Here is a 27,201-nt window from a genome sequence, read left to right as displayed (position 1 = left end):
AGTCGCCTCTCCACAGATCCGACCTGAAACTTATGTTAGCATAGTCTATACTTCTTACTATTATTATATATCGTTTTATGTTTCACCTTAAACGCCGAAGCAAGTTCTTTATCTGTGAATTGCTCACTGACAATGGCAATAAAACTGATTCTGACAGCTAACATTATTGTAATAGCATTACCATGGCAACAAGCACGTGATGGACCAGAAAACTTATAGCGCATCTTTAAAGGAAAAATGAAGCTTTTTGGAACTCACAAGCGTTCAAAGTGAATTGAATACAAGCTAAAATAAAGATTTATATGTCACTGTTGCTGTGGAATCAATACAAAAGACAGTAAGTTTCAAGGCATTTCATGTTTAATTTGTCATTAATAAACACTTTGAACAACATTTAGAGATCCTGAGGGAAATTTATACTTTTCAAAATCACCAGTAGCATTTTTTTGACTGCATTGGTTTGATTGTTGAAGCACCATTTGACAAAAGGACAGAGAGTTTGCTCCTTTAGAGTTCAAAAGAGTCTTAACATTAGCTTTAGTGGTAAACGAACATGTAAACGCTGGCACTTGCTGAATGATTACTCAGTGTTCTTAAAGTATTAAGGATTTTCTTTGTACTTAAAAGAACAATACAAAAGATTGTTTTCAGTGCCAAAGTACTCAAAGAGGCTCAGGTTAAGACAACATGAATAAATTTCAAGTTGTAACATTTAAAATGCCATACTGTAGAAAAGGTTTGTTCTTCAAAGAATAAAAAAGCCATACAAATATACCCCAAAGATTTTACAATATTCAATAACCACTGATAATTATCTAAAAAGTGCACATGAATAATAATGCATGCTGGTGGACCAGAAAGGCCGGACCGTACGTTTAGCACAACCCACATACACAACCCACATAGACAGTAGCAGTTTGCACAAAAATAAATTAAGTCTAATCCACTTCATGTTAGTGGATGCACATGATGGCTTATAGATTTACAGATATACAAAGCACTGAGGATTACCAAGCACACATCAATACACTAGAAATATTATGGAAAAGAGTGAAACAGCAAAACTGCTTTTAAAGTAAAGTGCTGCTTTTAAAGTTTGGTCATTATTGTTATTTAGTAATGTTATATTCTCATGAAAACGGCGTATGAAAGTGGCCTGGATGTGTGTACAGGACGACAATGGCTCAGTGGTAGAGCGCTTGCCCCTAAATCAGTTCCTATACACAGTAATCTTTAGGAACATTCACACACTTTGTATGTTGTATGAATATGTGTGTTTCACTTTAAAATAAACAAGTGAAATAAAGTTCATTTTTTAGCCCTTCACATAATCTTTCACATTCTAATAGACTTAATTCACAGATTTAAGACTTGACAGCTCAACACACACAGGTAATTAATTTGATGTTTCATGTAAATGAATAAGCACTCATCGTGAGTAAAAAGAAACCAAACACAGTTTAATCTTTTATATTTAAGATGAAGAGTGCCGTGGTGCTCACTGCGGCATAGAGTAAACAAGGATAAGTGCCTCAAAGATGAATGACCCAATGCTCTTACTCAAAAGATGTATAGCCCTTGAGGATGACTAGATCTGTCAGTGTGTGCTCTGTCTGTGGGTGATGCATTGCAGGTGTTTTGGTTTGATTCAAGAAGAGACTTTCTGTAGAATGTACAAAATGCCAATGTTGTCGATGGTGACAAAGGTCGAGAAGTCTGGAGACACGTGGATCTTCTTCAGAGCTAGTCCTTTTGGGTAGAAGGTCTGTAGAGCCTCTCCTCGCTTCACGTCCCACCACTGGAAAACACAACAACAGATGAGAATTTAGAGTTCATCTTGAATATTATGAGGACAATCATTTAAACTGGTGGGGTGAAAAAACTTATCAAGTGTAAATAAAGTTGTATTTGTAACTTTCCCGGCATTGTGTAACTATCTTTCCAGCATTCATTTCTTTACGGGTGTTTTTATTGTTCATAAAATACTGTTCAATGTAAGTAAGTAGGGTAGCAAAAATGTAATGAATTAATCGCAACTAATCGATTATTCAAATGATTGTCAACTAATTTAATAATCAAATAATCGTTCCAAAACATGCCATGAGTGTAGAAACTCAAACTGAGCCGCAATTGCCAGAAAATGAAACGGAAAATGTGTAAATGTTGTATATTTGTTGAAAACACTCTTTTGTCCATAAATGTGCTCCACCAGGATCCTCAAACGGCTTCACGTCACAGGTTAAACTGGGTCAAATTCAGTAAAAATCTTATCATCACCCGAGTTTTGCGTTCTAAACAACTCATCAATTAATCAGAAGAATAATCGCTGGACTAATTGATTTGGATGGTTAGTTGCAGCCCTTTAAGTAAGTAATGTTTGAAAATGATAATTGCACGGTCGCTAACACAGCAAGAAGGTTTGGAGTTTGCATGTTTCTCCCGGTGTCTGAGTGGATTATCTCTGGAGACACTTTCCCCCCATCAACTCAAACATGCACAACATTAACAAGGTCCTGACCAAGACCAGCTCAGGATCTCGAGAAGGACGGATCAAATGCAGAGGCCAAATTCCCTTCGGGGACAATAACGTGCACCTTAACGTACAGTAAGTGGGTCGACTCAGATCTGAACTGATTTGGCCATGGAGACAATTTGGCACTTGTCCCCATGGTGTTTAATGCCGTACTGTGGAACATTCCAGACTAAGAAATCACTTTTCTTAGTCTGGAATGCCTGCGCCAGCAAATGTAACATAGACTAGAACATCTACATCATCTTATTGAAAGGAATGTGATACAGCTCTGTTGGATTCAAAAGAGCCATTATTTATCCACACATATTTTACAATGCACAATAAATCTTTAGCAAGGCCCCGACTCTTTCATGGCGCTGGTTTCATGGCATCTGAATTGTGTGTGCAACAGGTAAAAAACGTATAAATCAACGTGTGCTTGGCTTTCTCAGAATCAGCCTTGACAAACAGAGAAGTTGAGATTTATATGCGGTTTGAAAACCCATCATAAATTTAATGGACTAATATAACTGCATTCACACAGTCAGGGAAGTCTCATAAACCAACTTGCCAACATCCACGTCTCACTCATCCACACACAAGCCGCAGCATCTGCACATCCAGCCTATTTAATCTCTGTTTAAAGCTGCCATTGAGTCATCAAAGGCTCAATCAATCATTTATGGCTTTCGCTGCATCTGGGGCATGGCTAATGACAAATATGTACCGCAATATTGTGTAGGTATGTGTATAATGTAAAGATGTGTGAGTAACGAAAAAATATGTTATGAACAAATAGCTCTGAAATGTAACGGTAGCTTACAAGTGCTCCAAATCTGTCTGTGTTTTAGTAGTCAAATTACGAACAGAGTATTAAGGTGCTGAGTGTATTAGATAACTGTGAGTAGAACTGTTAATAGAATGCAGTTCTACAACTGCCACTAACACTGATAATTACTGTAGAAAATAGATAGCAACTTAAAAGAGTTTAAGCATAGTAATGTGCTACTACCACCACAATCAAAACCGTCACTGTTACCAATGCTGTTATACTGCTCCTGACTAGGGCCATATACACACATAATACACACTACTGACTTTTTTGTGGTATAGATTGACATTTTGCTTCGAAAACTCTTACACTATTATTTTTAATTTCTTATGATTATATTGTGACCGGTGTAACCATGGTTATTAAAGAACTAACATCGCTGCTGTCAGTAGTAGAGCCTCATCATGACCAATGTAAAACACAAATGGATTGTCAGTAATGGCCACTGCTACATGAAGTACAGGTTATTTATATGAACATATTGTATTTTTGTATACAATTTTTCTATATCTATATTAATCACATGATGAAAAAAGTATAATAAGAACCTTTTTATGCTCTTACACACTTCTTAAAACACACAAATCATTTTAGTTAATGGCTTGTTAACATTTACAAAGGTATTATAAGCCTTTTACACATGCTAGTAATTCTTTAAGTGCTTATAAATAAATAAATAAATAAATAACTAGTGCTTATTAAATTGTTTACAAAGGAACATTATGTTAAAGCATCGTTAAAGTCAAAGCTATTTTCACAGGGGTCACATGTATTTGACTCCACTATCCAGCAGCTTGTAGCGGTACATATTTGTTTTGCGCACACAGCTGCAGGTCAGGTCTCGCCCTCAGGTCTCGCCCTCTTGCCCAGCTGAGGTGAGCAGCTATTTCTACAGTTACATTTCCTCTGGTCAGAGCTGTAACTACCGCTGCGGTAAATGTCCAGCGTGATTCAGGCCATGGCAGCTCATCAGTGTGGGGACCTGGGACACCTCTGACTCAACAGGGACAACATAAGAGTGCATGACATGTCGACATTAAGCACACATTACACAGGAAATACACCCATCTATATTTATGGCTTTGCACGTAATGAAGCAACATACGAGATGACGGTGGCGTAAACGCCAGCGCAGTCAGGTGATTTGTGAGCCTCCAGGCCGAACATGACTGATGTTGATGACACGAGTTCAACAAATCATTTCTTTACAGCCTCTCCACAGGGTCATAAAAGACACACATTGTTTTAACACAGTGTGCGGCCAGAGGAAAGCAGAGCGACAGCCTGAACGCTATTGATGAATGTGTTTTTAAAATGCAAACACATAAATAAGCCTCATTACCTCACATTTCTACTCCCAAATGGCTCTCATTTTAACTGGGGAGTTGACAAATTATGTCTTGTTGCTATAGACTCTCAACATACATGTTTTTTACAGGTACATTTTGCAATTGTTGTTTTGGAGATACGCAAAAAGTAAATATTGAGAATTTAAACTTGAAAACAGCGGATTAAGGGTGCGTTCACACTTATGTGGTCCTAAATTGAATCCATTTTTGTTCTGATATAGACTTGGTTTAGTCTTGTTATAGTCCAGGTTTAGTTATGTGGTGAATTTGCAAGAGTGAACGCACCCTAAAAACAACAGACTTGCACTGTGCTCTTTTCAAATAAAGGGATTAAGTGATATTTCTGCAATTATTCGCTTTGTTTGGAGGTTTCCATTTATGTTTTTAGTTACTAATCATTTTATCTGTCTCTCAGTGGCTTCTCTGGTACAATAATTTTCTTTGGGATTAATGAAGAGATATATAATCTCATCAAATATTGCAGTCCCTTCACTTTCTGTTTGTTAATTGAATCTCAACCAAGACAGATTATTAGGATAATCCAGATAAATATTGAGATATTCCTTATTGTCAATATTGCCCCCCCTAATGGATTCCAAGTGAATGACAATGAGGAATGTCTGTGGGTTTGTTCAGGGATATGGTTCAAAATATAATCATACAACAGGCACCCGTGACCCTTCATAGGATGATAAAAAAGAAGGAAAGGTTATTAAAAACAACAACACAACTGTATAATCTGTCTGTAATCTGTCTGTAATCTGTCTGTAATCTGTCTGTAATCTGTCTGTAATCTGTCTGTAATCTGTCTGTAATCTGTCTGTAATCTGTCTGTAATCTGTCTGTAATCTGTCTGTAATCTGTCTGTAATCCGTCTGTAATCCGTCTGTAATCCGTCTGTAATCCGTTTGTAATCCGTTTGTAATCCGTTTGTAATCCGTTTGTAATCCGTTTGTAATCCGTTTGTAATCCGTTTGTAATCCGTTTGTAATCCGTTTGTAATCTGTTTGTAATCTGTTTGTAAGCGTGCAAAAGTCCTAATTGAACTACTCCAGTAAAATGCTTCAAGATACAACCGATGCAAATTAGCTCCTATCAGCTAACTCTGACACATTTACAGTGCTTGATGTTGATTCATGTGCAATGTCCCTTTTCAAAGAAATAAATAGATAAATAAAAGGTCAGAAAAAATAACTAAAATGTCATTTCAATAAACAAAACGATTCAAAAACCCAATATTTGTAGAAATGATTTTGAGCTTGATGCATGTGTTCTCTGTGGAACGCTTGATTGGTATTTTCACTGATAAGACGGACATTTCTGACTAAATAAAAGGTGGGCTCAATACTTTTCGTGCAAACCTGAGAGCTGGTCCCTGCCGCTCTGTCATAGTATCATGAAAGTGCCTGAATTTGCGAGCAAAGATGGCCGCCGGCTGTCAAACGCAGTGACAGCTCAGACAATGATATAATTTTGGATTTGAGTACATTTTAACAGCGAGAGAGCAGCAGGGAGAAGATGAGAACTACATCACTTAATCCCAAAATAAACAAGACCAAATGATGCAAATGAATATGAAAAACGTGTATGATCCCGTTAGTGACAGAAGGAGGAGGAAATTATGGGATGCCTGTGCAAAGTGTACAAAAATGTTTGTTTCAACCTGAAAGCGAGTCTTACTATGAGAGCAGGAAGCACTTTGCTGAACATTGAATCCTTTAGCACGGCGAGAAGACTACGCATGCATATTTATGAGACGACGGTATAAATACAAAAAAACAATGGAAAGTTGACAAAGGTGCAAGAGAGAAGGCTGGATTTCAGAACAAAGACGCAGATTAAAAGACGCCGTAAACAGGAAAAGCACATTTATCATCACAACAGTGACACAAGGCTTGTTCCATACGGTTCTGTCAGATCCTATGGGGAAAAAGAGCAGCAGAGTCTTTAAGAAGCAATATTACTTTCTAAATATAATGTGTACACGCGGACAATACTCAGGAGAGTTTTTGGGACGCAGCGCTGTCTCCGTCTTGTTCTGTGCAGAGCGGGCTGAAATTAACTAGTGAGACGGCCCCAAAATTGGTTTTCTACAAAGTTGAGCCGCACATTTTATGAATAATAATGCACCAAAGACAGAGGTGTGAGTGTGCTGAACCAGAAAACACAGGCACATTAGCTCATGCTGTGATGTGCGGGGACGGAAGACACTATTCTAAAATGCTTATAAAGATGATGGATTTTACGGTTTATGGTTTAATTTAAAGGAGCTGAATAATGAGATGGAGATAGATTTGGCTTTCTTAGCTAATGCAAATCAAGTGAAGAGTGTGGCCTTTATTGGGTGCCCAGTTCTTTGCAAAGCTAATTCTTTTAACTTTGTTTTAACTTTTAACTTATTGGATAATAAGTGTTGCATCAGGGCATGCCCAACACTTATTATCCAGGCTTGGGACTGGAATCGATTGGAATTTATTGGAATTCAATGAAATCTAAATCTTTCTATGCTTCTGTGATTCCTATGTGTTAATAAAGTTACTGTACCTGACTTTTACCGTCTTAAAACATTTTTAAAAAAATAACCTGTTCATTTTAAACTCACTTTGTTAACACATTCCTCGCACCCTAATCATTCACTTTCACAACTTTCAGAGATGAGAGCAGAGTTTTGCAGTCACTGGAGCGCTCACAACAACTAGCATGCCAACAACGCACTTCCCAGTTTGTGGATGATAAATACACTTTATAATTAGATGCAGACAGCACACAGCGGTCTCATTTTCCCTCTAGAAGAAGATTTCACAGTATATCTGTACTAAGACCAGACACGTTTTACAATGTACAAGGTACAATGCATTTTCCTTTCAGGTTAAGATTGCTACAAGAGAACAGTGTCTGAAAAATCACACCTTTTCGACTAATTAATGATAACGCATCTTTTATTTTGGGACACTGTATTGCCCTGAGACAACAGAAAAGCTAGGGTACGACTGCAGCTATAAATAAATCTACTTTGATGATAAGAAAGGCACAAATCCTTATCTTATAAAGCCACAACAAGCTGCATGTTCAGATAAGCGTTTTATGGCGTCACACTCCCATACAGCAGGGGTCACTACCACATACGGAGAACGCCGTCAGTGATTTATTTGATAGAAACATGGCATATTACCAGGCAGTACCTCACAGTTAGCCCTAGATAAACAGGTGTGCTAATTCAGGCTGTCTCTGGGAACACTAGCGGCACTTATGCAACAGCTCCCGGTGAGGGCCAGGCCAACGCTGAGGTGTGAGATGCCTCAATTCACTGTAATTAATCTTCTTCTAAACATAAATAGTTCCGATGTGGAGCCAGTGGGGGATAAGTGAAGTCTTGTTTCTCTTGGCTATTCAAAAAAGCAGAGGAATTTACGCTCCTGAAGCAGAAACAATCGAGGAGGAACTAAAGAGGGCAGGGATACCAGCTGGTATCGAAAGAAGATTTAGTAGTAGAGCCACTTTTATGTTTTGATAAAAATATTTGTGTGACCAGGCCAGGCTCCTGTAGAGAGAGCACCACTGTGATATCCAGCTGAATTATTTACACCAGATTTGGTCCCCTGAAATATTAATACCTGAGTGATTCACTTCCATCCGTCTATAGCTTTAGCTTTTCTGTACAGAACAGTTGACCTGGGGGTAAAATGGTCACTGGTGGAGACGTTTAAGCGTTCCGTTTTTGTGTTATTGATGTTGATGCACAAATATAACACACATATATCCAATAAAATGCATAATAATCTACTGCTCATGCGTACATCTTTAACTCATTTAATTGCACACCCCAGTCACGGTAATCGTCGCATATCATTATAATCTAAAAGTAATAAAATGTTAGATTATGTAACTTTTCTGGCGAGTTCACTGTGTGCTCGTCTCCATGGAGATGTTATAACTTTGCCTGGATGTTCCACTGTATGGCATTGAACTCATCTATTTTGGATGTTTTCAATTGCATGCGTTTTATTAGAAATGTATATATTTACTAGAAAAGTTACGGTACACAATAGGATTAGTTTGGATAAAGAATAGGAATATTTAAGGTAGAGTTCCAGTCCGTGTTGGTCTAAAAATGGTATATAGCATTTTCCATAAACCTTCCCACTGGGCAAAGTTTAGTCCCATGTGATTTCTTATAAAGGCAAATTGTTTCAAGCTATTGGTTTAACGAGTAGCACACGGGAACCGAGACTCAGACAGAGCCAAATATATATTCCACCAGCAGCTCGTGTTTGTATCCCAGTCTGACACCAACGGCACAGAAACCAGGCCACACAAAATTCACTCTTTGCAACGTATAAAAACGATTGCTGCCGTCACTTTGAAGCGGATAGATAAAACATAAAAATAATACGGTAAGATTTGGACTTAAAAAAAAAAAAAAAAAAAACATTGCCCCTGCATTTAGTGATTTTATGTAGTAGATATATTTAGCTGCTGAGTGCTCGACTGGAGCGGTGCTGCGGGGGGCTTACTTCTGAGCCAGCGTGATCGAAATGAGGCACGGAATTAAAACACAGCCTCAACACAACTCACTTTCACTGGAGCAATTCAAAAGACTTTGGACTGATTGGGACAGATATGCCGGACTAAACATGTAGGGAATATTTGGATGTGTTTATGCATTGTGTCATTTTGTATTGTCTTGTTCATATGTAAAAAAAACAATTAAAAAAATAAAATAAAATCACTGGAGCATTTGGCGTCTTTCTGCTCTTTTCCAACACGGGATTGGTCCTTGAAGAGTAGTAAGGATGTGAGTCAAAATTCAATTAACGCCACAAGACCACTTTAAAAATACAAGACAATACAATACAAAATATGAAAATTGACTGTATAAAAATGGCTCGAAAAATATTGGAATAATTGTTGAAAATCGAAATCCTTATCTCTAAAGCCTTTTTTTTAGTCAATTAGTCGATAAATTAATTGGTTGTGTTATAGTTGACCAAAATTGGTATTAGTAGTCGACTATTTTATTTAGAATATAAGGGTTTAAATGGACAACAGCAGAAAAGAGAAGCAATGGAATGAGTTCACTGAAGATTTGGTATTAAATCATGAGTTTATGTCATTTAAAGACATTATTTCAAACACTTCTCTGAATAAATGTTTTTTCTTTTTTTTCAGTTTTCACTCCAGTTTTTTCAGTCCTTTTACGCAAACTCTTTTAGTGCAATTTGCGTAAAAGGTTTAGCCAACCAAGACATTTGTTGGGCGAATACAGCCGTACGTTCCTGCCTCATCACTGTCACGTCAAAAAGCCAACACTATTCATCTTCAAACACACTAATAGTCACTGGGAAAGAACAACATGCTGTAAAACCAAAGGAAAATAAAAATGGCCGTGGCTCAGAATCCCCAATGAGGCAAATTGTTTCATTGGGACGGAGCAGAGAAAGGTGAACTTCGCTGACATTCAGTCACACAATATGACAGTTTTACAGAGGAGCCGATATCAAACGTCTCAAAAGGGTTATTTCAAACCTCCCGGGCCCAAGTGGAAGCTCAGGAAAGCAAGAGCAAAGCAGAAAGCCCGTACAGTATATATACACATCATGGACCAGTGCGCTTATAGTCACTTCAAAACATAAACGACCATGAACCTTTGGGACATTTTGTGACAACTTCAAGTACAGAATATTCAAATGTGGCTGTTCAAAATTCTTTCAGTAAATGAAGTATTTTTCTGCCACAAAAATGACCTTGTTGATCTGGGGAAGAAGCAGATGGAAGGCAACACGGCCCTTTAAACCTTGGACTGGAGTGATGCGTTTAGCCTTGAGAGAGATCATTGCCAGGGAGGGAAAATGCACTCACATTTACCCCGTCAATCTCATTACACTGGTCATGACTGCCTTATATCATCCACCACGAGAGAAAAGACAGCCTCCATTTCATATTGTCCTTTACTCTCATTCCCGGAGCTTTGTTTCTCAGTCTTCTCTGTCCATCAAGCGTCTCTGGGGAGGTCAGGGTAACCTTCGCTTCTTCTATAGGCGTCTCTCTCACAAATCTCTCAGTCAAAGCGGCGAACGAGTAAAAAGCCCTTAATCATAATCCTTAACAAGTCAGCAATTGAAAGGTAAGATTGAGTGCGTCAAAGGAGGCATAGAACAGGAACTAAACGTTAAATGATGTTACTTTTTGGTATATTTGAAACTAGGGTTGGGCGATGAGACAAAAACATATGTATTTCTTCTCCCTTATCTTGACCAATCATGATTTTCAATTCAACCTTTGCCTTATCAAAAACAAATAAAATGGCTTTCAATAAAAGTTTGCTGCATTTTAAGGAGAAAACATGCACGTCCCAGAAGCTCAGGAGCGTGCAGGACTCCAAAAAGTAAATTAGCAGCAAGAAGAAGATCCACACAGCTATATTACAAAAAAAGACAAAGACAAAATAATAATTGCGTACACCAAATGACATTTCGGGCGTCATGTCTGAAGGGGAAAACCAGATGCTGCCTTAAGGGCCCTGGTGCACAGCTTCACTATAAGATCAGTGAAGTGGACAGGTGTAAATATGACAGACAAAATGCGGGTGTGAAAGGCAGCGAGGAGGAGCGGGTCTAAAGGGAGCGCTTACACACAGAGGTGAGATACGGGGAAATTGTGTTTCTCTCTTTGTCGTTCATCACGATTCGACTCGATAAAAGACGCGTGACTTGGGAGGTGGCAGGGGAGGACGGTCTTCTGCTACATTCCCAACCTTCTGAAGAGTGTTGCCAAAACAGGCCAGGAGCGTCGCACTGAAGCGGCTGTTTGAGAGATATTTTGATGCAGATTCCTCCATTTTATGCTTTTTTCAACAAGATTGTTCAGTTATTAGACAGTCATGCTTATTCTGGTCACAACTTGATAATAAGAACTAAATAATTATAATAAGTAACATTTAGAATCATAAGTCAAGTCATTTTAATTCAAAGTTTCCTCAAAAAAAAAGAAAGAAAGAAAGAAAGAAAGGTAAGCTTAATCGTAAAGTGCTTTTCAAACTCTCTGTTTATGTCACAAAATTACTTATAGAAAGTTTGATTTCAACATACAAGAGGAATGATGATGATCTATTAGACAATGTGAATTGGAGATAATTGTGAGTAATTGTGTCACATCCTCACAAAAATTGCAACACTAAAATTTGAAATTGTGACATGCATAATTCTTGCTTAATTACTTCTGGAATTGCCATAATATTACATCTCATTGTTATTGCTGTGTTTAAAGCAACACATGTTTCTGAGGAAGCTAGTAATGTTTGGCACACTTCTTCAAAAAGTTTGTTTCATTTCAAAATTGTAGCTATACTTTAGTGATCACAGAACAACACAAGTAAAAATGTGATGTGAGCAATATTATGTTTCAGCTCAACTTTATCTGTTCAAATAAACAGAGCAGGCCTGGAATGACAATCAAGTATTTGTGTCATGATTACAAAGATTCATGTTTAAAACTTCAGATTCATATCTTGGTTGAAACCTTTTATGTATGTATTTATGTATTGTATATTTAATGCTGTGATTTAATCGGAAGCTGATGTTTTCTGCAAACATGATGTATTATTCATTTCCATTAAGATGGCTTAGATGTGGGACCTTATCATGAAGTCATCATCTCTTCCACTTTTTATTATAATACATTAAAAATTAGCTCTGTCCATCCAGAGGAAAATATAACAGGATTAAGAAAGCAAAAATCTTTCCACTGAAATGAGATGGCAAGATACATTATTCAAGCTGCTGACAGCTGGATTAGTGAAGGAGAAAAAGACCTACGGAGCCCAAAAATATTGATTTAGGTTAAATAGGTACAAGCATTGCTTTAGCTGGAAACAAACCCATGAGTTCAACATGTATTTTGAACCTATGGGTAACCACATTAAATGATATTACACAACACAAACTACAGATAAATGTAATTAACACTTTGTCAATTTCCTTTTTCAGTCTGAAAGGTTTGGGAACCCCTGGGTCCAAAACTTTAATCTGTTTTCTGAAGTACTAATTTCTGATCCTATCCATCTGTCACTTTCAGATAGATCTTAAAGGAGACATCTTAAAGGAGCTTTCTTTAGATACTTAGTATTGAACTTTAACATAAGTAGATCATCATTTTACTTTTTAAATTGTAAACAGTAGTCCATCCATTTTTTTGTTTGCTTGTTCCCTTTCGGGGTCGTGGGTGACTGGAGCCTGACTGGAGACTTCGGACCTAAGGCGGGGTACACCCTGGACAGTGGCCAACTCATCACAGGGCCAAACACAGAGACATAGACATGACAGACAGTTCACGCTCACATTCACATTCACATGGGCCAATTTAGAGTTACCAATTTTTACCTAACACATGCATGTCTTTGGACGGTGGGAGGAGCCGGAGGAGCCGGAGAACCCGGAGAGGACCCACGGTAACACGGGGAGAACATGCAGACTCCACCCAGAGAGATCATGTGATGGTGTGGTCCGGGAATTGAACCCATGATCTCCTTCTTGGGAGGCAAGAGCGCTAACCGCCTTTGCCACCGTGCACCCCTATATGTAAACAGTAGTATTAATCTAAAACGGCTTAAGAATGGAAACAGATTGACTGACTTCCTGTTCAAAACTGCAGGCCAGATAAGCCCCGCCTCTTTATTGTGACATTCACTGTAACAAGCAGAAGATTGTCATTTACATGTTTGTATTTTTCAAAAGGGCTACATAACATTTTAGAGCACTACACGCATCACGCTGATTATTCAGCTTATTATTGTTTATAAAGCCCATAGGCTTTATAAACCATGACAGTGCAGCGGAGATGAGACTAGGGAAGGACACTGCAACAAACTGTCTCGAGCGGGATTTAAACTCCTCACATGGAGCGCACATGTGCCATCCACACCACCACTAATCACAACTAAGTACAGAGATGTGGGAAAGGATAACATTAAAATTGACTTGAGCCTTTCCCTCGTCATGATCATAAAAGAGAGTGTCTGAGATGAATTAAACCCTGCACAAGTACAGTATTTATACGCAACATGAGACTAGAAACCTGCTGCTTTTAATTAGGCTCACACCATTCATTTCAACATATGTGAGGTTTATGAAGAGGAGAATCACTCCTACTCCAACTGACTAGCAAAAACAACCAAATGCTAACAAATGAAACGTTACAGCTACTGGTAAAAAACGTGTCATCCCAGAGAGGGCTGCTCAACTATGGAAACAACACGATGACAACATAACTATTGAAATCATAATTGAAATCATGATTCAAATGCCTAGAGTGAAAGAAGAGTGTCAGCGCGCCTAAAATGAAGAGAATGAACGGATGAAATAAAGTAGGTGTCGAACAGATATAAATGTACTACACAAGTATGAGCCACTTTTCCACTAAAGGAAACACACATGAGCATTAACGTTAATAACATCAATTACACAACTGTTTGTAAATTATTAGCGCTATAATTATAATTGCAATTATCATTTGATTAATTGCACAGGCCTAGTTCCAGTATATTTAAGTGTATTTAGTTAATTAGCCTATCAATAATAGGCAACTAATTTGTGAGAAAGATGGCTTTTTCTTTGTACGACGTGTTACGTGCCATTTGTAGGGTTTTGTGTGAGGGAAGGCTAACACTGTAAACACATATAAAGAAAACGATTGATAAAAAACTATGAAGAGTTGTTTGACGAATCACTTGCAATAGCGAAAGAGTAATAGCACGAATACACATTTTAATTATCTTCTATAATCCAACTGTACATTTAGCACAATCCCATTGATCCCGCATCATGAAGTTTGGCTTTGTCACCAGCTGAGCAAGAATTCAAATAAGCACAAATCCTTCTGAGAGTCTCTTTTCTTCTTTGAGGATGACTGACAGACATGCAATCACAATCAAGCTGTTGATGTGGGTTTTTTCTTGAGAAATGAATCAATCAATCATGTCTACATTCATATTTGACCACAATTTATATCTAATTTGAGTTTTTTCATGGCCAATGCCCATACGGACTGTTTAGAATCCAGAACTAATGGTATTTCCCCACATTGTGTCATTTAAATTGACTACAAACTCATCCACAGCTCTGTTTTATCACAAACCTAAAAGAGAGCAGAGCAGTCTTCACACTTAAGTGGTCAAATAAAACTTTACGCATGTTCTTCAGGCAACAGGTCGGCTAAAACAAAATATTGGCCTTTGTTAGCGATGTAAAGCCGATAACTGACGTATGACACATTGGCCTTCCGTAGGGGTGTCCAATAACTTAATAACAAGTAAATGTAGAGGTCGAGGCAAGTTTTGTTTCGGCACATTTCCTGATTGCCAACACTGCGGCAGACCTTTTATTTACACGTAACAGAGGCAGTTAGATTCTCATTGTCCCTGTCATGAAAGGCACCCCCTCGCTCTGTAATTACTATGACAGTCGGGATGGCCCCTCAGCACTGACCAGCCCACACACCGGGCCATTCATCAATCAAACCTTTAGATACAGGGGCGCCAGCCTTAAGACATTACAATCTATCACATGATTCACTGTCAACACGACTGGCTCAGGAGAGGACGGTAAAGGGGAACCAACGCCGTCCTAATGGAGTGATCTGCGCAGCGCAAAAATAATTAGCACTGTCATAATGGAGACGTAGCTGATTAATAAATTATTAAGATAAGATAAGATATTCCTTTATTGTCCCACATGTTGGTCATGCAGGGATTTTTGTGTGTGAAATTAAGACAGACCTTCTTGTGAAATGCCAAAATCGAGCACCTACGGGACACTCTGATGTGGTGTTTGAAAACTAAAATATTGATTTATTCATAGTCAAATTTCAAACCCTATTTTGATAGTATTTATAAAAGTCAATATATTCGATACATCAAAAAACACTAGAAACACTCAGACCTCTAGAACATTCTCACCTTTAGCTTCTCTACACTGTTTTCATTGGATAGAACAAAGACTTACCGCAGATATCAACATAATACAGTACAAATGAGCATATAGATTAGACGCTAGTTTTAGTATTGATTAGTATTTGATTATCACTATTTGACAACATATGATTCAAGAACAAAACATATTTTTATTCAACATAAAAAATGTCCTCATCGATTCATACCATGTCAAATCTGCTACTACTTCTGACAACGACCACAATATAATTCATGAAACAATTTACAACTGAGACCATTTTCTTTTTAAGGATCTTTTTGGCCTTAGACTAGACTGAAATGGGGGTTAAGAGCAGAGAGGACATTCAGCAAATTGTCTGAGCCAGGAATCGATCTCACAACGTTGAGGCCAGCGTAGAATCTGGCATAGAAGTGGCTGCTTAGACCCATAAGCCGCCTGGCAACACTCAAACAAGCATTTTCAAGCTACAGTTGCTTTATATGAACAGCAAAAATGATTCAAAGTAATGTGTAGTGAGTGAGCTGGCTCCAAAAGGCTTTCGAGTGTGCTGCCCTCTGTACGGACATTATTTCAGAGGCCCTGGTGTGGAGCAGCTGAGGCAGGTTGTAAATGAAAGAATTGTGACCGTACACACACAACAAGCACCCACACACAGCATTGGAGTAATCTGAGGAATAAATGTCCATCGATCAGCACGGCTCCCTCGAGTGGATTACATCACTGCTGCTGAACAGCCAATAAGAGCGTCGGTCCAACTCGCCCTTGGTCTGACCTCATCTCCAGTGAAAATAAAGACAATAAACTAGAGGCGAACACATATGACATTTGTGGAAACCAATGAGATCATCAAGACAGAGAGCTGCTGTTTGGTATGGAGCTGTGTCTGCAGTACATACTGAAGACAACTAGGATTGTGTCACCTCAGAGTTTTCAGTCAGCCTTTTTTTAACCAATGGAGATTTTAAGATGATAAATACTAAGCTTGGTGTTTATTCAAATATTTTGACACTAGTGTGATAGTGTGATTTTTTACTTTTTGTGTGTTTTGACAATTAAAATTTTCAAAACACGTGAGCACACCCAGTGGAAGCAAATATAAGTTAACAACGAATTGAAATTAACCGGAGCTTTCAGCGTTTTATTGCGTTTTTCACAATCTGTGTGTGCCCCCAAATAAAGGAGGAAGGCGTAAGTGTCTCTGCACACGGGGGGTGACAGGGGGTATCGAGTCTTGTGGGGTTTCTAACAGTGGCCCATACAGAGGCACTGGGGCAAGGACAGACTTTTTTGCCGTTTCTCTATATCACTACTGATCTAACTTATAGAATCCATGGAATGTGGTGGTTCATTAAAGCCAAACCTTGATGTATCCTCCCGTCGAAACCAGGAGAGAGTCATCTGGTGAGAAGTGCAGATCGGTCACCCAGCCTCCGTGAAGCGAGTCCATCCCATCTTTACCTTCTCTCGAGCAAATCTTCAACAAAGAGCCATCTTTGACACTCCAGAGCTGTGACACACACATAGACACAACACCAGTGTATTATGCAACAATCAATCATGAATGCAAAATAATAATATTCCACACCTGTACTGTGGGATGGATTATTAATATGAATTGCTCAATAAAATAGATTTTGACAGATAACAATATTTTGTGTTTATAGAAAATGTTTCATATCCTTGTGTTCAGCTCATGAAAAACAGAAGCAAAAACAAAAGTGTTGCATTTATATTTTTGTTCAGTGTATGTTTGGCATTGGCACTCTTTAGTCTAAATGACTCACATTTGTTTCCATAGAAACAGAGGTGAGATTTAATTTTGTTTTATGTAATTGCATTTGATGGATTGAGTCATTTCTGGTTAATGGAGGAGTTTCTCTCCAGGCCACCAGAGGGCATTAACCCTTTGTTGAATGATTGTGATTGTCATCTCTGCTGCTGTTATTTGTGCCTCTCTCACCTGCTGACACTCACCCTTATCTCTCCATTGTCATCTCCTGTAGCAATGCACCGGCCGTCCCATGAGAATCTGCAGCTCCTGACACACTCGGAGTGACCCTTCAGTGTGTGGACACAGTCCCAGGTTTCACAGCGCCACACCTAGAGGATTGATAAGGCCAGGATATCAAGTTAAAAGATCACAAAAATAACAGAAATGTGTGTTAGCGGATGAAAATAATTAATATATAGAATTTTATACTTTTCCTCACATTGTATTTAAGTAATAACTATCTTTAGGAGCCTACCCTTTTAAAAGGCCATTTATCGCAGGGTTAAAAGAGGATTTTGTTGTTTTTTGTTTTCGTTTTAAATGTTTTTTTGGCCTGTAAGCTTTATTAGACTGGATAATACAGTGTGAAATGATAATGAGAGTGGGAAGAATATTCGGGAGAAAATCGGAGCCCGAATTGCGCTCACAACGCAGCAGCCTGCTCACACAGAGTATTTGTGCTATCCACTAGGCCACCAAGTGGCACGTTGTTTGATTTCAATGTAAAGTTTATTGTTTTAACCTTCAGACAGACTTCATGCCTGTGTGTGGGTACAACAAAGCACCAAGGCCAAGCTAAGTCTGGATGGCAAAGTCTATTGACCTGCCACTATCTGTGCAATCTACAAACTCAAGCCAGTTTGGCAGCCATTTCAGAAGGTATTCTCCACAGTGGCCTTGGTAATCTCCAAATTCTCCAATAAACGGGATGAAGACTTTGTTATTCATGTCTCTAATGTTGGAAAGTGTCCAGTAATCCAAGGACAACAAGCAGGACAACAATTTTAAAATGGATTTTTCTTTTTATCCCTAGGCCTAGAATAGATCAGAATCTTACATATAACAAAGCGAATAGATTTAAAAACACTTTTTAAGTTGAATCAAAGTCAGGTCAAAGTTAAGCCCAGCTCCATGAATGACAGATTGTCAAAGGTGGGCCCAGTGAGAGGGTGAGGAGACTGTGGAGAGGCCAGTGAGGGAGGACACATGTGTGCGTGGGAGGACAGACTGACCTGCAGGTAACGCAACAGGCCTGCAGCTTCAGCTAATCTCATATAGCCTCATCTCAAGAGTCATAGAAAGTACTATGAATTATTTTCTCTATGGACAAATGTTCAATAAATATATAGTGTGTTTGTAGACTCACCTTGACAGTGTTGTCTGCAGAGGTGGTGGTGAACAGGGATCCATCCGGGGAGACATGACAGGACAGGATGGCTCCTCTGTGGGCGTCAATATCTTGTAGCTGTTGTCCACTCACTGTGTCCCACACCTGGTATTCAGCACATACCAGATAAGTTTAGTGTCTTTAACCACATAAAAGGATCTGTTATTTGAGAGTGAAGTACCTTAACCGTGCCATCAAACGACCAGGACAACAACCTTGAGGGAGAGTTCGAAAGCATGGAGAAACCTCTGACTTGTTCTTTATGGCCCTGTAGTACTTTACACTCCCCTGACTGCCAACGCCACATCTGCAGAAAAGCAAAAACATATTTCAAGACATTTAATATGAAATTTATAACAGGCCTGGTGTTGCTCATTTGAAGGGTTTTTAGTTGAATTATTTACAATTGATATAACTACAATGTCACAAATATGGGAGTAAAATAGGTATTGTTCAGTGTAAACCTGTTATTCGCAGCTCTTAAGGGTATAAGTTTACCAGATCATGGTCAACGATTTTATTAGCTTTGAGCTGTCTGAATTTTGATCGAGGAGGTGCGCTGTCAGAGAAAGAGCAATGTGCTGCAGTGGGCATGAAGAGTAAAGAGAGGGAGGAGTGTGTGTGATCAACAGAGCATAGAGAGTGGAAGGAGCAGGTGATAGCACAAAACAGACATGAACTCACACAGTGGGTGCTGCACACTGCAAGTGATGACGAGGAGGTAAGAGACGACAGTGAGGCAGAGTAACAGGTGAGGTACAAGAAAGACTAGAAACTGCTTGGATGAGCAGTTTGGCAGAGCAAGCTGTTTTTGTCAAGGTGAGTAATAGGAAGGGAAAGGGTAATCAATAGCAGGGTGAAATGTGAACTAGACGTGTGGAGAAATTGTTAAAACTGAGAATTAGTTTTACTGTGTTGTTTGAGTGATTAATGAGCCAAGACAGACTCTAGTGCACAGCAGAAAAACTGAAGGAAAAGAACAGGAGTAACCCACCCGGATAGTGGTGTCCTCAGAGGACGAGATGAGCGTTTGGCCGTTCTGGATGAATTCACAGTGAAACACTGTCTTTGTGTGGCCATGTGAAGAAGCCAAAATCTTTCCAGAGGGGATCTCCAGCACCTAAGGGAAATAAACGGCAAAAAAGCCCAAAATCGATAGGATTTGTATTATGGTGAACAAGGAATCATCAGCATTTCCTTGGTTTATAACAAACTCACAAATAAGCAATTTGCAGCATTTGCATTTTGATATGAGATTTCTAAATTAAAAAGGAATCAAACTGCCAAACAAAGTTTGATGGACTGTTTGGGGATAAATATTTGGGTTATGAACATCAAACAGCTCTGCACACAGGGAACAGGTGCTTTGATGCTCAAAGCTTCACACTCCATCTCTACATTATCACAACACAATACATGCATGCTGCATAGAACAATACGTATTAGTACTATCTCATTTTTGTTAGGAGTTTATACTGGCACATACAAATCATATTTGTGTATATTTGTTTGTAACAAATTTGCAGTACTTATATCACACAAAACCCAAATGCAAGGCTTTTTCTGTTCAAACACCTCTGGCTTCTGTCCCTGCAGTACCTGTACACTGCCTTCTGAAAACCCGACTGCCAACACCAACCTCCTGCAGGAGGTCAGCAGTCGTTGGAACTTGCTGCCAACTTTCCTCAATATGTGACTAGCCATCATCCCTGTAATCTGGTAACACATAGTATATAAATGCTTTTTACACAGACTTGTTGTCACACATCAATACACAGCTTGTGTATTGAGGCAATCTGCAGCAGTTTCTGCAAACTAAAGTGAAAGTTTCACAACATTTCCCTCTGGTGTTAGTTTGTGGTAATACAACAACACAGAACAATTACTGTACAGTAGCTGCTCTATGTTGTATTGGTATTCAGGACAAGGCCTGCAAAATAGAACTACATCTAGTAAGGAAGTGTCTATCTGGGTATCATAAAGAAAAATGATAACACAAATGATTAGCCTTGAATTCAGCTACTAGACAATTGTATTAATTACCCTTTATCACAGTGCCTAAGGAAAGAACTAAATATACTATCATCATTGTCGTCATTTTAACTGAAAATGCATTTAGCAGCAGGACATATAGTCATACAAGATAAGATAACATAAGCCTTTATTTGTCCCACAATGGGGAAATTCCAGTGTTGCAACACAAAGTAGGTACAGAAGTAAATAATAATTTAAAAAAACAGATTACTTATAATATACTTAATAGTAGCTGATCCATATCATGTTCAGTTTACACAGGTTTGGCACATGAAAGTGAAACAGAAAATACCTGCACAGTGCCGTCGTCTTGTCCCAGCGCCACAGTGGAGAGCTGTCTGCACAAACTGGTGCAACGAATCCTTGAAGACTTCTCCTCTGACTGAAACAACACTTGTCCTGTCCTTCCATCACGCACCTGAAACAGTGTTCAGAACAACGTCTGCATTTGTTTTTTCTTTGGACATTTTGGATCATATATCAATTTTCAAGTCTGTATTTACCTGCAGCCTGTTGCAGTAGTCTGCAGCTGACACAATCATTTCTTCATCACTGAATAAAACATCTGAGTCTCGCTTCAGGCAAACAGCAAAGGAGGTCTGCACTTTCTTTGTCTCCCATAACTAGAATTTTGACCAAAACACAAAGGTAGTGCAAAGGTAGAAGTAACATGGATGCCTAAAATATAGACTACTCGGGTAGTGAAGGAACATAACATTTACCCTGACAGTCTGGTCATCAGAGCAGGACAGTAGTTGTGAACCATCAGGAGAGAACTGGAGTCGCTGAACCCAACTTAGATGACCACTGCAGTCAGCCATCTTCTTGTTAGACTCTAGATCCCACAGCTGGGGAAATGTTACAGATTTAAGAATACAATGTCAAAATGATGTCATATCGCGTAAATAAACTACATGATGATCGGGCTTTTGAGAGACGTACCTCGACACCGTAGTTTGAATATGCAATAGCGAGGAGGTTACTTGTAGGGCAGGCTTGACAGAACTGTACCATGCTCAATCGATTAGGTCGGATCTCAAACAGCATATCAGCAGTCTCGACGTCAAATATCTACAGAAAGCAACCAAAAACAAAACAATATCACAGGTCTTCAATCAAACAATACATTCTATAGTATTTCTATAACACGGGTATGGCTGATAATGAAGTACAGATCCATACGGTCTTACCCAAACTGCATTTCTGGCGGCACATGCGATGCGCTTCCCATCCGCAGTCCAGGTACTGCATTTGACAAGTACCTCTTCATCGCCATCAAACAAGGCTTTGACGTTGATCGCCTTCCATTCATTGGCAGAAGACACCTCAAAAAGCTAAACATTATGAAAACACACAGGGTTTAGCTAAGGTTATATAAGAATAGGTGCCATTGCATTTTAATGGTGCAACGTCACCTTCACAGTGCCATCGTTGGAGGAAGTGGAGACAAAAGCATCATTTGGTGAAAAACAGCAGTGGTTGACAGGTTCAAAATGACCAAACATGGTGTTCTGAGAAGATGGTTTGTTTAGGTTCCAAAGCTGTGATCAAAGTAAAGAAAAAACAAAGATGGATCGTTACATTTCTGGTCAAAGCAACAGGCCTAACGTATTATACACAAAATGGGTTTACTTACTTTTACATTTAAGAACTTGTCATTGGAACATGTGGCCAGTAAAACTCGGTGTGTGGTGTTGGTAAACTGACAGTGGTTTATCTGCTCCTCATGCTCCTCTTCAAAGACTCGTATAAGCATGGCTCTTTCCACATTCCACACCTAATAACAGGACACGGGACAGGCTAAAACACATTCTAACAAATCTGTGTAGTACATTTTCCCTGAAAAGTTGAATATTTACCTTTACTTTTCTGTCACTTGAGCAGGTAGCAATCAGTTGGTCGTCTGGGGAGAAGGCACAGCAGAGCACCTCATCTTCATGGGCCTGGAGCTCCATGAGCTTTTCACCTGATGTGCTTTTAAATACCTTTGCAAAAACAAAAGGAACAAGGCAAGAAAGTTTATAAGGGCATTATGTTTAGGAGTTGACACATTTATCTGAAACACAAATGCATGTTTACCACAGTACCTTCAGGGTCTTACTGGCTCCACATGATGCGATCTTTGCTCCATTGTGAGAGAAACAAGCAGAGTACAGCGAGCCCTGATGAGGGTGTATCACCAGAAGGGACAGACTCTCTACACATTTCTTATTCCTTAATAACACACATAAAAACACATGTTTAAAATCTGTTTGGTATATAGTTCCTCATTGATCCAGAGAGAGGACTGCTTAGCACATACAGCCAGTCGAAGTAGAGTTTTCCTCTGCAGGATCGCTCCAGCGCCTCCTTGTGGGCCTGTCTGTAGACCTCAGAGGTGTGGGGCTCCGACAGGGCCAGCTGCACCACATCTGGACGGTGCTCCAGCTGGTGACCGTTCAGAGACAGAAACTCCTGGAACTGACTGCGTACCTCACTGTTCTGGAACAAAAAGATCTGTGAGAACCTTGTTTGTGTTTATAGTATTATACTGATCTGAGTGTGCAACTAACTTCTTTATCCAAAATGGGTCCATGTGCTATGTAGTCATTGATAAGATGAGCTGGACTCATTACTTGTGATTTAATAGTCACCCAGTCCAGCGAGAACATTAGAGAGTAGAGCTCCTGGACAGAAAAAGAAAAAATGTGGTGAATCACATTCACATCACATATTTATTTTTTCCAAGTTTTTTTTAGAATGACATAATTATAATTTACTTGATATGGACATGGCAATTACATTAGCCAAATCAGGTGTATGGTTTTAAGTGTTAAAATGCTTATATTGACCACATTTATTGTGTCAAATATCATACCTGAGTAAGATTGGCTTTTGCCATGTGATCTGTGAGGAATCGAATCCAGTAGAGACTTTCTTCATCACCTGAAGTAGGGTGTCCACTTTTATAGAACTGCTGGTACTGACGCACCACCTTTGTGTGTAGACTCTATAACACACACATAACATGTTCTTGTTTCATTTTTTAACAGATTCTATGTATGTAGCCTTGTCTGTGTGTAACTGACCTCAATTTCATTGCGGTTTTGCTCAATCAGGAAGTCTAACTGAAGGTCGTGGAGGTAATAAAGATAAGGCTTGTTGTTTGAGTCAACAAAAAGTAGAGACTTGTTGGCAAATTCCTCAAGAATGTCTTCCACCTCCTCAATAGGCAAGTCCCATAATATTGCAAGCACCTGGAAAAAGGGAACATGCATATTTCTCTCTTTCCACTGACACCAAAGGTTTTTAGCTTGGACTATATTCAGACCTTGGCAGGCACTTTGATGTCATTCTCCAGCACAGTCAAGTCTTTGTACAGTTCCCTGTGTTCCTCAGGCAGAACCTCAATGCTGGCAGCCATGGCCTGGTCAAGAGCATCATAATCATAGGAGGAAGATTTTCTAATACGCTTGAACTGCTTCTGCCGCAGCTGGGTCAGGTAGTAGCGCCAACGATTAGGCTTTTCTTTCAATAATGCCCCAATGAGAGACACTACAAGAGGAGAGCCTAATGGAGAAAAAAAAACAGTTTAATTATTTAAGCGAAATACAAAATAAAGGTAGTTTTAGTTTACAGACCTTTACATTCTTTCACTATGCTGCAGGCTTCTTCAGGAAGCCCGTGGATTTGACTGTTTGTGTACAGAGCAAGAATCTCTAGACCTTTCTCTTCATCCAGACCACTCTCCACTTCAACTTCATACTTTGCACCTATAAAATTAACACCATAAAGCAGTTGTTTTTGAATAATGTCAGTTTGTGGTCAGTGGAGGCGGACAATACATACCACTAACAGAATCTGTGAGGCTTCGGTTTCTGGTGGTCAGCATTATTCGACAATTTATATCAAATGCTTTCAGAACCGTACTGTCCCAGATGTCATCTAAAATCAGCAAGGATCTATTTAACATAAAGAGAAGTAATAAAATACTCGACCAAGACAGCAAGTAAAAACCAAAACATAAGCAAGTGGAGAGCAAAATCTGATGGTTGGGCTGTTGCTGCAAAGTTATTTCTTTACAGTTTAAGAACTAAAATATTAATTTTGTACAATGATTGAACCTTGGATATCGCCGGAGCATGAGAAAGCGCAGGCGCTCTTTGGCCTCGTCCAGAGAGTTTGGAGGTCTATAGTGCAACTGTGAGTCCAGGCCCTGTTCCAACCGAAAGCACAGTGACTGGATCTTCACTAGCAGGTCTGGTTTTTCCAGCTGGCCAATGGACAACCAGTGGATGCCTCCAGGAAAACTCTCTGCAGAGAAAAGGAGATGTACATAAGTCAAGGATGAGAGCTCTAAAATGAATTACTTTGGTCAGTGGTTTACCTTCTATAATGCTGTGGTGACGAACAGCCTCAGCAGCCAGCACTGATTTGCCAGAGCCAGCCATCCCAAAAATAGTCACCCAGCCATGCTCCTTCTGAAGCCGATAAAGTTTCTCTCTGACTCTGTTCAAGAGCTCTGCTCTACTGACGAATACAACTGGCCTTTGAGGTACACCCCCTTCACTTAGAACCGTCTGAACTATTAAATAAGAGAACATTTTGAGATCAAGATACAGAAACAAATAAAAGCTACTGTCACATTTCTTACCATATGGTGTGCAGCCGTCTGGAAAACTCTTGTATGTCGTAGGTGACGTGCGCGGTAAGTCAGCATGAAGCAGGCTGGCTAAGTCTTCATATGTCTCCTTAATTAAGGCATTGTAGAATGAAATGTAGGTGCGGTCGTCTTTCCTCAGCATCAACTCAAGAAGTGCCACTGCTTGATCCTTTCTTGTTGCCTATGGGTACATTTTGTAGAATTCAGTTGTATGAATGAAAATACACAAATATTCCTCAGGTGCTATGGGAAAAAACAGACATGCCCCTGGAATTTCTCTGCTGTTTTAACCAGAGTGGATTTCACACTTAAATTCCTAAACCAACTGGTGATGCTATAACAACTCTATGGTGGCCCAATAGAGGAGCTCTGTTTTTGCACACTCAAGTCGAGATAAAAAGTGGAGCAGTTGGTGATAAACATTTAAGCGAACTAGTTTCTTTGTCCTTCTTTTTTGAGGATGTTTTTGGCCTTATTAGATAGATGTAGCATGAAATGAGACAGAAGGGTAGAATATCAAGTAAACTGTCATAGCCTAGATTCAAACTCACAAAACTGCTGCCCGCTGCACATGGAGCCTGGCATGTGTGCTTCCACCTTAACCAATCGTCCACCGGGCAGCACAAAGAAAACTAGTTTCGAAAGGAGCATGTGTGGCCTAAAAGCTGGAATTAAATCTAAAATGGCTCTACCTGTCTGTGAAGTTCAGATATCAGAACCTCCTTGAATAACTTATGTTGTCTTTTTTGTATGATTCAACTCTAGTCATGTATGATAAATGAATCAATACCTCCACACACAAACGCCATGCACAAAATAACTCACAGCTCACCTGAGTCCTGATCGTCTCCTCCTCATCTACAGTCATCACACCATCACTGATCATGTGATCCATTATATAGGTGGGTTTGATGTCCTGCTCCAGTCTGTGGCGGACCCTCAGCAGACAACTCCTTGACCTTTCGTCCAGTGCCATGGCTCCTCTGCACAGCCACCATCCAGGGGCCCAAGGAACTGACAATTCAAAATACAATCCAATTTCTTCACATATTACAAGTTACAACATGTCAACTACGCGTGATAGATCATATGTCACGGTTTCTGTTCAGTTATTTACTAAACCGCCAAGAAATACTGAAAATGAAAGCAGTAGTTACACATATTAGTGACAGTTAAAGTTTAAACTAACGCGTAACATTTGGTGACGGGTGCCAAGTGAAATAGAACAGTCAAATGTTATTTTACATGACCAAAGAAATAGATCTACCTCTAATCCTTCACAAGTTACTCATCAGCACAGGCTTAACTACCTGCTGTCTGACTCAATAGATTGACACACTTCATTTTAACACATGCATTGACAAGTTCCCTCGCAAAGAAACAAAGAAAGTCTCCACCCGATTGTCCTTACAAGAGAAACATTTACCCAGATGTAGAAATCAAGTCTTCAGCAATCACCAAATGAAGTCACTTGGGAGATCTCAATGAATAAGCGATACAACAATCATGTATTCCTCAATTACACGCCCAGTTTTGAAAGAACTTCTTCCTGATTCGGAACGAAAACAACAACCCCGGTGAGCGCAGAAGTGGCCAATCGCAAGCCAGAGTTTTGTCACGTGACCAATGAAGTCACGCATGTAACTGGGCAAACTGATGCGGTGGGGTTTGTTTACTAGTCATGCCGCGAATAAAGTAATCCAAATAATTTATAAAAAATATGAAAAA

At 39.3% G+C, this 27,201-nt stretch overlaps 1 protein-coding gene across 2 annotated transcripts; it reads right to left on the bottom strand.

Annotated features, from left to right (window-relative positions):
* Positions 1-342: 342 nt before the first annotated feature.
* On the bottom strand, positions 343-27,069 carry apaf1 (apoptotic peptidase activating factor 1). Of its 2 annotated transcripts, XM_072455100.1 has the most exons (28): positions 26,900-27,069; positions 26,306-26,487; positions 25,465-25,654; positions 25,198-25,395; positions 24,935-25,124; positions 24,660-24,772; positions 24,452-24,583; positions 24,142-24,380; positions 23,900-24,067; positions 23,689-23,820; positions 23,384-23,497; positions 23,134-23,312; positions 22,919-23,045; positions 22,691-22,816; positions 22,468-22,608; positions 22,247-22,372; positions 22,022-22,165; positions 21,774-21,902; positions 21,554-21,679; positions 21,335-21,454; positions 21,124-21,249; positions 20,397-20,513; positions 19,792-19,917; positions 18,979-19,104; positions 18,777-18,902; positions 17,614-17,739; positions 17,000-17,146; positions 343-1,798 (listed from the first exon to the last, which is right to left on the bottom strand). In XM_072455100.1, the coding sequence occupies exons 2-28, from the start codon at positions 26,447-26,449 to the stop codon at positions 1,649-1,651; spliced, it is 3,882 nt and encodes a 1,293-aa protein (XP_072311201.1). In that variant the 5' UTR covers positions 26,450-26,487; positions 26,900-27,069; the 3' UTR covers positions 343-1,648. The 2 variants fall into 2 exon arrangements, with proteins under 2 accessions (XP_072311201.1, XP_072311200.1); XM_072455099.1 differs by lacking the exon at positions 20,397-20,513 and having other exon boundaries at positions 26,900-27,068.
* Positions 27,070-27,201: the final 132 nt, after the last annotated feature.

This window comes from Eucyclogobius newberryi, unplaced genomic scaffold (genome assembly GCF_026437365.1).
Source record: "Eucyclogobius newberryi isolate DKJ021-1_F unplaced genomic scaffold, fEucNew1.0.hap1 SCAF_2, whole genome shotgun sequence".
NCBI classification, from domain to species: Eukaryota; Metazoa; Chordata; class Actinopteri; order Gobiiformes; family Gobiidae; genus Eucyclogobius; species Eucyclogobius newberryi.
The sequence above is the reverse complement of the archived record's forward strand: the minus strand, read 5'-3'. Positions and strand labels throughout refer to the sequence as shown.

Coding starts and splice junctions, on each gene's coding strand:
- apaf1 (XM_072455100.1), bottom strand. CDS start 26,449: ATGGCACTGGACGAAAGGTCAAGGAGTTGTCTGCTGAGGGTCCGCCAC. Junction 24,584..24,659: donor CCTCACAGATTCTGTTAGTG/GTATGTATTGTC, acceptor TTAATTTTATAG/GTGCAAAGTATGAAGTTGAA. Junction 1,799..16,999: donor CGACGGGAGGATACATCAAG/GTTTGGCTTTAA, acceptor TGTGTTTTCCAG/TGGTGGGACGTGAAGCGAGG.